General features: G+C 43.9%; 1 protein-coding gene across 1 annotated transcript; it reads left to right on the top strand.

Moving 5' to 3' along the window:
- The first annotated feature begins 599 nt into the window (after positions 1-599).
- Positions 600-15,275, top strand: PPP1R36 (protein phosphatase 1 regulatory subunit 36). The gene is made up of 11 exons (XM_015865706.2): positions 600-680; positions 1,894-1,958; positions 2,853-2,933; positions 3,581-3,705; positions 3,820-3,886; positions 4,564-4,662; positions 7,916-8,056; positions 12,600-12,639; positions 13,591-13,787; positions 13,875-14,063; positions 15,021-15,275. Exons 1-11 carry the CDS (start codon positions 654-656, stop codon positions 15,157-15,159), a joined length of 1,170 nt encoding a protein of 389 aa, XP_015721192.1. The 5' UTR covers positions 600-653; the 3' UTR covers positions 15,160-15,275.
- The last annotated feature ends 614 nt before the right edge of the window (positions 15,276-15,889 follow it).

Genomic DNA, 15,889 nt, shown 5'->3' with positions numbered 1-15,889 from the left:
CTTTTGTCAACAAAACTTATATGGGTTTGGGGTGCAATCCAAGCAGTACCAGCTGTACACAATGATACTGTTCCACTGTGAATGAGAGATTTCTGCTTGAATGGTGATGCTTCAAAGCATCCCAAACATCACAAATCCACCCTCAAACCCACGGCCTTAACCTGCCTGAGCATATGGGAATTATTTCCAGGTGAACTCACAAACCACGAGCAGACTATTTGCACAGAGATTTGGGACCTGTCACGGGAGATTCGTGACTCTGTAGATATACTCTGATATCTCAAAAATCCCAAGCTAAAATGTGTTTAACACGGAGGGTGTTGTACAGATAACAGTGTCTGTACTGGCTGTGAATTGCTTCCCATCTTGTGTCCGTGACTAGGAGCACCTCTGCAGCTCCTTACCTTCAGAGGGAAACGAGAGCAAGGCCCAAATGAGTGACATTCATTAACTGCACAGAAAACACTTATTTTCCCTGTTTTGGCAAAGAAGATTCCCAGGGAGCCTGTTGGGCAGAGGTGGGAAGGAGCAGAGTGCATAGGCCACAAGTCACCAAGCTGGAGGAGACTGTGTGTGCCGGGTTCCGCAGCTCCCAGGGGACGGCTGGTGTTTCCAGGATACTGCTGTAAACAAGGCTACCTGCATGCCCAGCCATGCTGCAGATAGGCACCTTGACCTCGGTGAGTCCCCTTGCTGGCTCCACATTACTGCTGCCTGTATCTAGCTCTGTAGCAGTGGACTCCATGGGTTGTGGGGCAGCCATGGGGCAATCCTTCAGCCATGTCAGTGAGCATCGAGCTGTGTTTTAGAGACACAGGCCTGGTATTCCCTCCTGCCTGTGTGGCTGTGGTTAAGTGTTGCTCTGCCAAGCCACCCTGCTTTCCATTTTTCTTCCATGAGTGCATAATCCCCTGTGTATAATGTAAAGGTATTGCATTTGTATCGTCCTTTTCAGCTGAAAATTGTAAGCCAGTATTAGAAAGCTGGAGCTGAAGACTAGGACTGACAAGTTTAAGTTACTGCTCTTTGTCAAAGGATTAGAGCCATCATTTCCTAATATTCATCTCCACAGTCTAACCATTGCAAGGGCTGCTGGCTGCCAACATGAACTTATTTTGGTGCTCTACTACCAAATTAGACTGAGCAAGAACCAGAGACTCTTGCTGCTGTCGGAATGGCACCAGGTGGAAAGTCACTGAAAGCCTTCATGTTTCACCTGGTTTAAGTTTGTAGGCAGAAGTACTTCAGCAACAAGATGCATTTTACTTGAAAGGTGACCTGCAAGTACCAGCTGAGGGTTTGCAAGCCTTTCTTGTTAGTTAAGAAGGGGACTAATCCATCTCATTTGTTTCCAGGAGGTTTTGGGTTTCAAATGGATACTGTAAGATCCTGTCACTGGCCGTTTGCTTCAGCATTCCCTGAAGATTCTCTCTGGTGTTTATTTAAAGTTCTCAGAACATCAGCAAAGTGCATAACCCGTCCCATTTTTAAACAAAGGCTTCCTTTCTGCTGCTGCTTAGTCACTGCAATTACATAAATAATATCAAAAACAAATAAAGCTGATGGTTTGTTTAATCCATGACTACATTTGATCTCTCAGCCTTTATTAATTCACTGGCAAGCAAAGAACTGATGTTCCTCAGCCAACTTTCGGTGATTTATTCGCAACCTGAAAGACATAGAAGAGGACAGATGCCTTTCTGCTTTCTTATGTTGGCAACCTTTAATCTAAGAGATCTTCTGTTTAGCTAATTCACTGTCAACATCTGAGTGAAAAACTTAAGAAAGATATACAATGGATGATATGCCTGTGTTATAAATATTTCACTGAGCTGGGCTGAGAACAAGAGCACAGTGCTTATGACATGTAACCTGTGTGCTGTTTTCTTGCAGACGATAAAACTAACTTCAGGCCTGTGGTATTGGAAAGATGGCACTAACACACTCGAATTTGCAAGGTAAAAGAATGACGTTCAGTTTCAAATTACGCAGGCTTAAGGTTCAGCAGCTCCATGTAAGGTAAAATCAGAGTGTAATGTATTGCCTGAAAATCAACTGCAGGACGAATCTATATGTTTATACGCATATATATTATGGTTGGATTGAATGATCATAGAGGTCCTTTCCAACCTCGGTGATACTTTGATACTGTAGATGTTTTTCTTTATTGAGCCCGGAGCTTGTAACTGTTACTCTGTGATACTGAGTCACCATCCACAGAATCACAGAATCACAGAATGACCCGGGTTGGAAGAGACCTCAAGGATCATGTAGTTCCAACCCCCCTGCCTGGCAGGGCCACCAAACATACACCTTTACTAGATCAGGTTGCCCAGGGCCCCGTCCAACCTGGTCTTGAACACCTCCAAGGATGGAGCATCCACAACCTCCCTGGGCAGCAAGAAAAGGGAAGGTGTAGCAGAGGGACAAGGTGTAGTGGACATGGTGGTGATGGGCTGATGGCTGAACAAGATGATTTTAGTGGTCTTTTCCAACCCCAACGATTCTATGATTCTATTACATTTATCCCATTAATGGAGAAAAACAGAAGTAGGTATTTACTCTGTACTACTGTCAAGATGGTAAAGACCAAGATGGTAAAGCCACTTGAGATACAGGTGACTTGAAGGGTTTATGTGATGCAGGAGACAGCAGAAGGACCTTTGCTTACACTGTGCTTCTGTGTTCTTAAAAACAACGTCTCATATGGACCTCACCACAACTCAGATGTTTTCTTTGCATCCATTAGAAGATGAAATACACGTGTGTTTTTGTACCGTGGTGAGCTGACCTCTTTGTAGTGCTGTTAGAAACTTAAATTCGAACTACTGCATTCTCATACTCTATTTCAGCTCCAGTCCAGAAGATGAGGAAAACCTTAAGGAAGAAAGTAACGCTCACCTTCAGGAAATATGCGTGAAGACATTAAAGAGGTATTTCAATCCCACTAAGCAGGCTTAAGAAGGAACGCAATTATTAGGGTGGGAATATTTCATCAGTTGTAGGAGGATCATGTCTGAACACAACAGGTGAAGCAGGAGCCACCTGCCATTTCAGCAGGGCGGATGAGTGGTCTGAGCAGAGAAACAGGGCCAGACTTGCCCCGTGCTGAATGCCAGCTCAGGCAGTAGCCTGCTGTGACTTTGGTAAAGGCATCCAGGTCTCTCAAAATGAGGTAATAATTCTCATCTGCTCTAAAGAGTATTGTGAGGTAATTAATTCACCTTTGTAAGGCACTTCAAAGATTAAAGTATTATTATTAATTTTATAAATTCACAACACGGTGTGGCTGACTTTCATCCATTACTTAAAACATCTTTGATCTAAATAATATAGTTGCAATTTATTATATTAGCAACTAAAAGGGCAAATTCAGAGGCAACCTTGGAGGTGACATGGCCTATTTCTCCCAACATTCCCAGACTGCTTTGTGGTTATAATAGTTGAACATTATTTTGGGGTATCAGTCAAACACATTTAACTGCCCAGCTTTGTGAAACTCAATGCAATAACCTACCAGGTAGATAATGTGACTGTAACTAACAGTGTCTTTAAATACTGTATATTGGTCAACTACCAGCATTTTCCAAGATGAAGGCAGTGCTACGCTCCCTGAAAAGAAGAGGCTGCCTGACAATGAGGAAAAAATTCAGAAGCTGTCAAAGTGGATAAAACACGAATATGTCACACTGGATGATGTCAAATGTGAGTAATGGTTGGCCTCCTGCATCAGCATTGCCTATAGAAGCATTTCTACTACCATTGAGCAATTTTTGGAGGAGCTATTATTACTCTTTTTTATTTGCTCTGTGTTTTTAGATCTCCTTTTCCTTTTGAGAGAAGAAGATGACTCACATCCCATGCTACCATTTGCAGCAGTTATGGGGTACGTCATTTAAAATTTGTTTTGAGAACTGTGTGTGCATCTGGGAGCAGAGGGACTATCCTGTGTAGTTTCAAATCTCTTCTCTGGGTGTTAGTGGGAAGGAAATACATTTTCTCCTTGATATGCAGAAAAATAATCCTACCGTTTGCTTGAAAGGGTTCCACTCTGTTAGAGAAAGGAAGCCAAGAGCTTGGGCCTAAATATCCAAACATCGCTGTTCATCTTAGCCTAAGTTCAATTCAGTGTTTGGCAAAGCATCCACCATGCTGCCTGAAAGCAAGGAGGCAGTCAGTAGAGCGCTGTCTTAAGGGTGTAACTGAGATCACCATGGCTGCACTGCCTTTGTTTTAGGAATGTACCTGAATATTTTGAGTCTCAGCCATACTGTCATTTGGGAAGGGGAGGGGAATATTAATTATCCCCATTTCCTTTGAATGAGAATGCTGCACAAAACATACTCAGAGGATGTAAATGTGGTACTACCTAATTCGATCCATGGCTCAGTGTGCTTCTTGGCCTCCAAAGTCTTACTGTGTTGTGGAGTGCTCACTGTGAATGGCTCTCAACTGCACAGGGGGTTGCTCATTATAATGCAGACCCTTGAGCAGAGTCTTTGTGCTTTTTCATAATAATCTGGTGCTGCAGACTTACCAGTGACATTTCTACCTTTTATTTAGGAATAAGAAACTGGATGAGTTCCTCATGGCCCTGCTTTTCTACATGTCTTTTTACCTGGAAAAAATTACCCTGGAAAAGAAAACCGAATCCTTGCTTTTGTGAGTATAAGATGTCAGGGGTGTAAGTACCAGAATTTGCCCTAGCAAATCCAGATTCATAGGACAGTTTTTACAGAGGGTTCAATGGGATTCTGCATATGAGTTATGTCTCTCACCCTTTTGGCTTCTATGCTCTCCCAGGACATCTGAACTAGTCATTTCTATTACCCAAACCTTTGTGTGCCCTGGATCAAATTCACCATCCCCCAAATCACATTTCCCAGTACCAGCATTAGCATCCAGTCCTTTCTGCTTGCAGAAGCACCCACAAAGCACAGCTGAGTTTGCTGGGTGTTTATTTGTGCCGTGGGTCACATTGAATTCATTTCTAACTACTTTGCATAGCATGGTTCAGATGCCTCTTCAGTGCTAGAAACGTGTTACAACATGAGAAATATCTGCTAGGCAAGCAGTTCCCAAGTAAGGGTGTGTGACCACATTTGCTACCTTGCAAAGTGGAAGTGGGGATGCCAGAGGAACAGTTGAGGAGCTTCTGAGTTAAAGGGTAATGTGCCCTGGGTGAAAGTGTTACAAAGCTACAAACTGGTTATAATAAACTTTAATGATTTGCTGGACTCTTTGGTAATCTCAGAGAATGGATTGATCAATTCATTAGAACACTCAATAATTGTGTACTTCACAAGTAATGGAGCCTTAATATAAAGAGGGGCTGATTTATCTGAATTGAAGAAGAGACTGTAGGAGGACTGCTGACCTTGAGGAACTAATTTGTTCCATTTCCTGTGAAAAGAATAATTCATACATAAAGAAAATTATCAACATAGTTTCATACACAAAAGTCTTTGGTCCGTGAGGATGAGGAAGACCCTGCATTGGCCATGATGTCTCAACATGGCTCGTGTCATCAGCTGGTATGGAAAACACAGAAACAGACTCAAACAAAGAGGAGTTTGGACCTATTGCAACGTGGTTTGTATTTCTTGGGTCAAAGGGGCTGTGACTGGCAGCTACCAGCTACAAGCACTGGATAATCTCTGCCAGAAGACACTTTTTGCTGTGTTATTGTGTACAGCGTGACTGCTGTCTTTTTGTGGGAAACATATAAGAGCTCTGAGCATCCCAAAGGGATATTCTGCAATACTGCTTTATTGAGATTCATTTCCTCCCCGAAGGGAAGTGGCTTGCTTGCCAGGATTGCTTGAGTGTAATGTAACATCAGAGAAGCTCAAGAAGAGATATTTACCATGCAAAGGTCAGGATATTGATCTATCAAAGCATAAATACAAAGAAGGAAAATAAAATGACAAAAGGCATATTTAGATCTTAATGTTGAGGGCTATCCTTTATTGTTCTTGCACCTAAGCTGATGTGGAGGAGCGGATGTGAAGGACTTTCTGACGCTGCAGCTTTGCTATGTCCAAGGTTTCCTGTTTCCCCCCTTATCCACCTGGTCTAATTCTGAACTCAGTATATGCTGTGTTTCAAATCAAGTGTAAGAGGCACTGCCTTTTCCTTCTGTGCAGTACGGTTTTGGAGTAGTCTTCTACTAAGAAGTGGTGGAGGCAAGGGAAAAAACTACTTTTTTTTCTGAAGATGGATCTCCGTGAGCTTGTGAAAGGGATTTTATAACCACATAATAGAACCAGAATGACAGAAAATTATACTTATGATAAGAATCCTTTGGTATGTGATATGCTTATGTATTTGAGAGGATGTGAAGGAAGACTGCACAGCCATTTGCCTTCCTGTACCCATCCCACATAAATCCCATGCTCAGGGCTGTTGCAAGTTGTCTGTTCAGGAAGAAAAATCCCTCCCCCTTCTTTCTTGGTGTAATTTAATTTCAGAGGCTTTTTGCTTTCCTGTGTAATACTGGCTATGTGCCACAGGCAGAGGCAGACTGGAGGCAGGACATACTGGTACCCCTTCATGCGTCTGCTTAGCGACACCTATAATTTGCTCAGAGTTAAACTGACAGACAGACAGGCTACTTGAAGATGGGGCTTGATGACCTGCCTACTCCTTTAGCAGCCTGATGTTCCCATACAGCAGACTCTGTGCTGTCCTAGAGCTGCTCTTACAGACCTGGTGTGCTAACCTCCTGAAGCAGAAGCCCACCTTCATCTAATACTGCCCTTACTTAAGAAGTCATTGCTTTCACACGTTACATTTTCTTATGTCGGGAGTTTCAGTAGGAGAAAACCAGCATGAACCTGGATACCTGTAACATCTTGTGACCTGATCTTCTCTTGACGCTATGCTGATTCTTTGTAAATCCAAGCTTGAGGTTTGCCTGGCTTATTTTAGGTTCAGGAAGATCTGGGAACCAACTTCAAAAGCAACCAACCAGTTTTCCAAAGCAGCAGGCGTGAAGCATTGCCTCACTGGAGACAGCCCGAGAGCATTCACCTCTGAAATACGCAACTAAGAACAAAAGCTGAACAGTGGTGAATAAGACGTGAATGGAACACAGACTATTATTTCTGTCCTGCGTTTTTTTCCCCCCCACTTACTTCCTTTCATGTCTTTTAAGGAAAATCTGCTGAATTTTATTAGCAATTATCCTCGAGAAGCCTAGAGTAATTGTCCTAATTATTAAAGGTGGGTTGTGTGGGAAGCTTTACAGCTGGAGGCCATCAGGGACAGATAAAACAGCTCTCCCCAGCATGGAAGGAGGCTGGCAACTTTTAGGCCTGCAGTGCTCCCAGTGCTGGGAGACAGCTGGGTGGATTACAGGGGAAATAGAAAGCTCTTTGGTTTGACATTTCCTTAGCGTTTGATCTGAAGTGGTTTAAAATACAGGCTTGTGGGGTCAGCCATTCCTATTTAGAGGCCATCCCAAAAGTGCTTTGTGTGCCCTTCTGAAGACGAGTAAGTGCTGCCTCTGAATGAGCCAACCCCACTGCTCCAGGCTGCCCAATTGCAGAGTCTATGCCTGGAGACATCTCCATGCACCTCTAGGGCTTTCATGTAGGCTGCAAAAAGGGGTTCATAAGCTATGCAAGATCAAAGACAGCAAGCTAAAAAGCTGCAGGCATGGAGCCTGCAAGTTCCGTAGGGCAAGAGAGGCTGTCTGAGTCCAAGCACCAGGCCTGGCAGTCCCAGCAGTGCTACAGAGCTGTGTTGGAAGCTCCTGAGCTTGGCCTTGATGCAATGTGACGGTGTTGTCGTGTGTTGAGTTGGCTTATGTGCCTGAAAAACATGCTTACTTCTAAGGAACCGGCGCTCTTTCTAGCATCTCTTCCATATGTTTGTTTGTTTTTTTTTCTTTCTCTTTTTCTATTTTAAACAGGACTGTGATTTATCTGGAAAATAACGAAACGGACGATGTGTTGGCGAAGTTAGCGGTGGCCAAGATTTACCTTGCCAAGGTTTATGGTAGCCTTGTCCTTGAGAAAGGCACAGCACGGGGGAGCGGCACGTCTCATAGAAAGTAAGCTAAGAAATGATTTTCCTTGACAAGTCAAGGGCCACAGCAGCCCAAGGCCCCTTCTGAGTGATACAAGTGTAGTCCCAAGGCTGTGCTTCATGTCAGTCTAAGGGTTAGGAGAGGACTCTGAGGTCTGGTGAGGTATCAGAACAGGTTGCCCAGGGAAGAAAGGGAGCTGCTGTCCTTTGAAGAAAAGGGTAGATATTGCTCTGAGTGACACGGCCTGAAGTGGTCACAGGTGTGGGCTGATGGTTGGACTGGATGATCTCAGTGATCTTTCCAACCCTTATGATTCTATGAGATACAGATGTGCACTGATAGCCCTGCAGCTCTAGCTAGTAACCAACTCCAGAAGTGTTTCTGATGAGCTGTTGCCAACTGATTTGACACAACAAGTTGTAACACAGAGTTCTGGATACCAGATGGTGAAGTTCTGGCCCTGGTATGCGGAAGCCTTGTTAGGTGTACAGAGCAGGAAACTTTGATGGCTTCGGTGTGAAAGCCAGCAGGGCAAAAAGCAATGCCAACCAAAAAGCAATCTGCCATTTTGACTAAACCATGAAAGAAAATAGATGTGTGCTTGCTGGTTACCATTGATCCCAGCATAAATTTCTGTTTATGCCAAGTCAGAGAGCCTAAGACTGTTAGCGAGTGCAGGAGAACGTGCTCCTGAAGACCAGGAAGTGATGGGACTAGAGACAAGAAAAGGTTGCACTTGGGAACTATGGGTGTTAGAAGTGTAGGGAAGCAGGGAAAATGAATAGATTCTTCTGGAGTGTCAGAGACCAACAAATCTCTAGATGCCTTAAACCCAGTGAAGGTCTGAGAGGGGCAGAAAGTCTTACTGGGAATTTAAAAGGATTGGAGATGGATACACACAATGTTCCCTTTCCTTGGCAGTAGCCACCACACACCCCAGTCCCTTGAGATCTTCTCAGAGCAGTTTCAGCCTTGTTTTTCCAATATCAGTTGCTGTGAAACTGCTGCCAGTCCTCCACAGGAGTTGCAGCCCTTCCCTGCCTTCCTGCAATGTGGCTCCTGGCAGCCTCACTGTTGTCTGCAATTGGAGGAACCTGGATTTCCTTCTAGTCAGGAGAGGAGGGTACAAGGTGAAAGGCAAAGAGGAGCTGGAGACTGCTGTTCCCAAAGGGCTTTCGTTTTAGTGTGCTCCCATGCCGCAAATCAGTGGACCCCTAAAGTGAACAGCACATTCTCTGTATCCTGGCACGCTGGTATTTCACAGGGTATTCCTGTCAACAGTGTTGTGTACCGAATGCCTGCTTCCAGATTTCTGCTGAGTAGAGCATCCATTCTTGTTGGCTGGACAGGGAACATGACGGCATTCATTGTTTCTATTGGATGGCCCAAATGCTTGCACTTATGAGACCCAGTATGGGGAACTTAGTGCAAAAAAGCAGCTTGCATCCAAAGACTGGACACAGCTGGATAGAACAGCCTGTCCTGCATGGCCAGCTGGTTAGCGCTGCTGCCTCTTTATTCTTTGTATTGTCTGGTGAACAGCAATACACAGGATTGAGAAAAGAGGTCTAGAGGCAAACAGAATAAGAGAACCAAACCCGGCAGCATGGGAAAGAGAGTTGAAATAGGGAGCTGCCTTCTTTAGCATTTCCATTGCAGTGGGGGTTAGAGGCTGGCTGTGGCTTGGGACGCTGATGTCTGGGCTGTAAAAACACAAAGAGCCAGAAAAGGGCTGTGCCTTAACACATTTGCGATGTAAGGTGTTGCATGAAGAGAGACCGGAGTTACTCATAGCAGGGTGGTGTTAGCTGACTACAGCGGACTTCAGAGTTAGGCTAATGCTGAGCATGTCACAACACACAGCACTTCTCATACCATGCAGCAATTACATAAATATAAACCCTTCCAGGCTGACTCAGTTTACCCTTAAATGTTATCTGGAGCCTCCCAGACCATCATTACGTGAACTGCCAAAAACAAGAGCTAAGGGACAGAACCGATTAGCACTCTCAATTGTAAAAGAAGATTAGGAGTTTTATCAGTGTACACAGTTTGGGATAAAAAAAGGTCCTTTGTTAAGATGGAAACTGTGGCAAGGGTTAATTTTGGTGATTTTTAACTTGAAAAGTGTTTGAATTTAAAAGCTGAGGAACTATTGGTAATGTATAACTCCTGGTTTCATGATATTTTGTTATAACCCAACCATGGCATTGAAGCTTTTGCTTCTTCATGTAATTCACCATGGCAACATATTAAAGAAATCTTATGCTATGTTGGGAAGCTGTTTTCCCTTCCAGATCTGCCAAACGTCCATGTATTCAAATGCAATTATGGGTTTTTCATGCGATGTCTTTCTCTGAAAATTTAAAAAGGAAGCTTAGATGGAGAACATCCTCATCGTAACCATTTACATGAATTGTAAAATGCAGCATTAAAACCTGAGTTTGATATCCTCCCAGACTGGAATTTGAGAGAGTCCCTCCAGACCTGTTATTTGTGTGCGTTAGCATTAGTTCTTTTGTGCCTCCAACGCTGAGGAAGGAATAGGTGTGTCTGGCTTTCTCCTTTTAAGTTAATGGGGGTTGCGCAACCTTTTTGTGGTGCCAGCTTCCTTATGGGTATTTGTCATAATGGGAAAAATACAAAGCATTCCCAAAGCAGCAGCCGTCAGTGCCACAGAGTCAGCCCTTCCCGATCCCTGAAGCTGACTTTATCCGTGAACACTCAGAGTCACAGCTGTAGTCGAGGGAGCTGCTGTAGCACAGGAAGCATTACCCCCTGTGCATGTGCATAGAACGATGGTTCCTGTAGATATCTGAAGCCATTATCCTCTTACATCCAAACCCCAGGCTTACTTCTGCCCTTGGCTGTGCAGTCATCCTCCATGCATTGAACTCCTTCTGTCACCCCGACAGCTCCAAGAAATCACTGTATTTCTAGAAGTCACGATGTTCTTTGCTTACTCCTTCACGTATTTCTTGCAAGTCCTGTCTTGAATCTTGATGCAAGTTTGATGTTTTTCCTAACCCTTTCTGTATTTTCCTAGGTAATTAGCAACTGTGCCCTAGACATGGGAGGTACCTGCACCTTCCAGTTCAATGCTTATCTTAGGAAACTTTATTTCAAGCAGGTCCCTTAGCTTAATACCTTACCTGGGGGAATAAAGCACTGGGGGAAAGAAGGGTGGAGGCCCCCTGGCATTATTTGATTTTAATTACTGGTGTTAGTTTCTGTTGCTGGCCTCCATATAGGTTTCTCTGCTAAACTGGGAAGTGACTCTAAGACGCTGCATGAGTTACCTAATGCTGAAAGGTAAAGCAGAGTTCTACATTAAGGTTTAAGAAGCTGGGGTCGCATTATGTTCCTCTGCTCTGGTATTCTGAAGACAGAATATTGAGCTTTTTGAGAATTTATAAGGAATCAAAAGCACTGAAGTTAACTGGGACATTTGCTTGATCCGATGGCCATCCCACACTTGAAGATTCAGGTTTCTTTTCCCTTGGACAACAAGGGGGTTTGGGTTCTCACCTGAAGCATCAGGAGAGGTGTGACTGCTGAGAGCTAGGCAGGGAGATGCATGGTCCTTCTGATCAATATACCTGTCACTGAAAGTCAGATAATTGTAAACAGATATATGGGGCTGAAAGGTGTTATCCTCATGGTCTGCATTGTTTCTGGGCTGATGGCAGCTGGGTATGTTCTAGGAGTGTGGAACAGCTGATGCCATCAGGAAGGTAAGGGACATTTCAGGAGTTGGTGAATTGGCACAGGGGCAGGACTTCCCTTGTACCTGGCAGAGTGGAGCCAGATCTGTGGGGATCTGTAAGCTGGCGGACCTGCTTTCCATTACACAGGGATGAGCTGTGCTAACTTCAGGAGAATGGAGTGGCTTTCGGGATGTGTGCATCACCCTCCACTTTGATGGCTGTTTCCATGATGGACAGTCATTTATTTGGCTTTCCATGAGAATCCCCAGGCACAAGTGGGTGGTGTGAATATCTCTCAGGCTTCCACTGGGCAAACTGCAGCTTCTCTAACAAAGGATCTTTGTCATTTTTGTACATTCTACGCTTCTTCTTGGAGATGCATCATGGTTTTCCTCTCTGTTTTTTTGAAGTATATTGTCTCAGCATTGGCCTGGCTTTGTACTTGTGGTAACTCTGCTCGCTCCTCTGCCAGTGATGTCAGGAAGTTTTCTGTTTGCTTCAGTGGGAACTGGGTTAGATCAGTCCTGGCCATTTTTGAGAGGCCCAAGCAGAGGGCTCAGTTTTGATAGCATAGTGGGGAGCCTCGCCTGCTGTTCACATCCAGCTTTGTTCTGTTGGATTTAATTAAATGAGCCATACAATATTTGGCATTTTCTACTTCTGATGCAATGCAGTAGTCTTGTCGTTCTCTTAGACAGTAGGTCTCTGCATGCTCATAATGAGGATTTACCAGCAACAACTTACTGCTGTGGTGAAATGCCAGCTTGGCAGTAGCCCCATGAATCGTATTCACTGCTGTGTTCAGAGGACTGAAAGGACAATGGCTGCTATTAATTTTGTGCTCTTTTTTACTGCCTTAGGAGAAAAACATCTTTGCAGAAAGATCGGGTCTTCTTTGAGGTAAGAAAGATAGAAAGATAAATGGAGATTTTGACTGAGTGCCAGCCCAGACCGTGTCCCTCTCCTGCACATCCAAATGCTGCAGACAGCCTGCTCCTTTCCTTTTAGTCACAGCCCAGTGAGGAATTTGAGCCTCTCTATGTAGCAGGACTTTGATAAGTTAATATAAAACACCAGGACTCAAATTATACTTCTCAAACTGTGGAGACTTTCCTTCAAAGAGGAGGACAGTGGATTGAATTCTAAGGATTATTATTAAGGACTAATTCTAATCACTGTAGTTCCAGTGATAACATCTTTTCAGGAACCTCAGGTTTGATTTTCTGGGTGTTGATTCAGCTGGTGCCAGGGATCACGAGTGTTAAAATGGTGCGATAACCTAGATATTCTTATTTAATCAGCAAGCAGATACATGAAGGTAAGATGCAATGAGTTCATATTTGTTAGTAATATTTTCTGTGATCAAAATGCTGTCATTTGGGGTGGGAATCATCTTGTCTAATTCCAGTTGCCCAAACAATAGCTGTCTTATCAGCCTAAGCCCTCAGGCTACTCTGACAGCCATGTGCACAAGGAGAAGCTCAGCCAGGGATGATCTGTTGCCTCTTGGGACAAATGAGCGTGATAAGAACCCCCACAGCATGACTCATCCCAACAGTCTCTTTCCATTGATTATTGAAGGAAACTGGATGGTGATCCTCAGTTCCTAGCAGCAAATCTAAACTAAACTGGTCAGATTCAGCAAGGTGAGATCCTTCTGATCTAGTTGTGTTTCTAGCCTCATTTCTCTCTGTACCTTTAAAGAAACCAGCACTTTCAGATCTTCACTGGTAAAGTTTGATGTCAGACTAGTTGCTGGCTTTTAGTGGAGTCGTGCCAACCTGCACAGTGGGACGTGGTGAGGTTCTGAACCTTTTCCCAGTGAAAATGGGATCCGTGTTTTCAATTTAGGGCTTCTACAACTTCTGCAGCTACTTGACTTGGCTCGTGTTCAGACGGAAGCACTTCCAAGTGATCCGGGAAGAAATCGGCAGGCTCCTTTGTTCCGACCTGTTCAATCTCGCCTTCAGAGACAGGAGCCATATTTCTTTGCAGAATACAGATGACCAGACTACTGATACAAATGCAGTGAGTTCACCACCTCAGAGGTACGCGTTTGACATACTGATGAGCCCTTAGGTAACCTGCCCTGTCCGAATGCACTAAGATAACATCTGTGTTTGTTTTCTTTCAAGACAAGTCCGTGCCAAGCATCCATCCATCAACAGCATGCTTCACCAACACTCACCTGTGCTCAGCACCCTGCTGCCCTTACCGAAGGAGATTGCTCAATACCGCTCCCAGAGCCATTACTGTCGGGGCAAAGGCCCCCAGCCCTGCTCATGTGACTGCCTGCCAGACTTCTCAGAACTGCTCTCTACCAAGTAAGGGGTATTTCCTGACATGGATAGATTTGGTAGTGCTATTAGAGAAGGCTTCCAGACAGCTCAGCCTTCCTCTTTGAGAGAGGGACCATTGGACAACTCTATGATTCTGTGGCTGGGAATTTGCCTATGGGAACAGGCTGCAGTGAGCCTGAAACTTGCAGGCGAGGTACTCTTTGTTAACTGACTGAAGCAACTACTGTCTACCCTACTGCTTTGTTAGCTGGAAAGTATTATTGGGAAAGCCAATAGAAATAGAGCTTTTTCTAATGCTTAAGATAAAAACAAAATTCAAGCCTGACTGTGCCATACAGGAGGAATTCTGCTTTTCCCTCCATCTATTTGTGAGCTGCCTTTATTTTCTGGATCTTCCAGACTTCCTGGCAACCCAAAGAACACACCATATACACAGAATCTTCAGACAATCACAGAATTGTAGGGGTTGGAAGGGACCTCTAGAGATCATTGAGTCCAACCCCTCTGCCAAAGCAGGTTCCCTACACCACCAATCTGCAACATAAGACTGGTGAATCCAGTATTTCCCCAAAAACGAAGTTTGCTACAGATGCACATGTAATTGCTTTGTGAATGCTTTCAAACCTGGGTGCCTGCTGAGAGTCTTGTGTGTATAATTTCTGCACAGTAATTGATGTGCAACGGGGCCAACCTTTTGAGCCAGTGCTAAGTTTGACTTGGACAACATACATATTCTGTATTGTGTGCCTGCACACTCCAGGCAGAAACACGACACGATGTGTGAGGTGCCGTGTGTATATGTGGTTCTTTGTCCCTGGAGCAGAGAAGATAATCTCTGCAGAATGTGTTATACACAGTCCAGCTAAAGGAGGCAACATTCTTTGCTGGTTTTCATTGGGAAACACTGCAAGTTGTTCTCTCTTTCTCCTGTTTTCCTCTGCTTCATCATGTCAAATGCATTAACACCATGTTTTCTAACAGGGTGGGCATCATTGGAGCTCCCTGTAGTGAGCTAAAGTCCTTTTTGATCCAGTCTGATGAGGCAACGGAAGAGGAAGAACAAGACCAAGATCAAGAACAAAGAGAAGAACAAGAGAAACTAAGGAGTCCTGTGTCCTGACAAAAGATCCGAGTTTATCAGCTCTGAGTGGCCCCCAGAAAGGCAGTAGAGAGAACACTGTATTCTCAAAAGCAATGGCAGAAGGCGATAGTAACCAGAACAACTAGCAGAAGTTGCATGGCATGGTTTCATATTGCTAAGTAAATAATCTTGAAATTGCAGCTTAAAAAGCCAAAATCATTTATCAGAGGTGGGGTAGTTTAACACATAAATATTTGCATGGGTGACTGAAGACCTGGACTGTAATTCCTAGTTCTGTCACTGACTATTCCTCTTTTACCTTAACTGTTTCTAAGAAATTATTCTACTGACTTATTTTGGGAAGTGCTTTGACACCTGCAGATGAATGTGATTATTGATTTTAATGACAGCCTTCTTTTTCTGAAGGATTAGCAAAGTAACCAGGAGACATGACTTACTATGGCCTAAAAGTTCCTTAAACTGTCCTCTTAAAGGAACTTAATCTTGAATCTTTGATATATTGCTCACTCCTTTTTTTATTTCCATCGCCTCTCATTTAGTTCTAATATTTTGAAGCCTAATTTGGTAGCCTAATTTATGACTCACTGTGAAAACAGTATAGCAAAGAGGAATCTTCATATACATGATGTGAAGTGGTGCAGTCTTTACTCAGAATTAACATTTCCAAGGTTTACATTTGCGTTCGTATTGGGCAGACAGGTTAGTTCTCTTATGATCTTAAGAATGGTGGCAAGACCTTCAAATGGTG

Source organism: Coturnix japonica, chromosome 5 (assembly GCF_001577835.2).
Source record: "Coturnix japonica isolate 7356 chromosome 5, Coturnix japonica 2.1, whole genome shotgun sequence".
Classification (NCBI taxonomy): domain Eukaryota; kingdom Metazoa; phylum Chordata; class Aves; order Galliformes; family Phasianidae; genus Coturnix; species Coturnix japonica.
This window is presented reverse-complemented; position numbering and strand designations above follow the sequence as displayed.

Excerpts from the sequence above, each read along its gene's own strand:
- PPP1R36 (XM_015865706.2), top strand. The coding sequence starts at position 654 with ATGCTGCAGATAGGCACCTTGACCTCG. Across the intron at positions 681-1,893 it reads AGATAGGCACCTTGACCTCG|ACGATAAAACTAACTTCAGG; the intron begins GTGAGTCCCCTT and ends GTTTTCTTGCAG. Across the intron at positions 3,706-3,819 it reads CACACTGGATGATGTCAAAT|ATCTCCTTTTCCTTTTGAGA; the intron begins GTGAGTAATGGT and ends CTGTGTTTTTAG.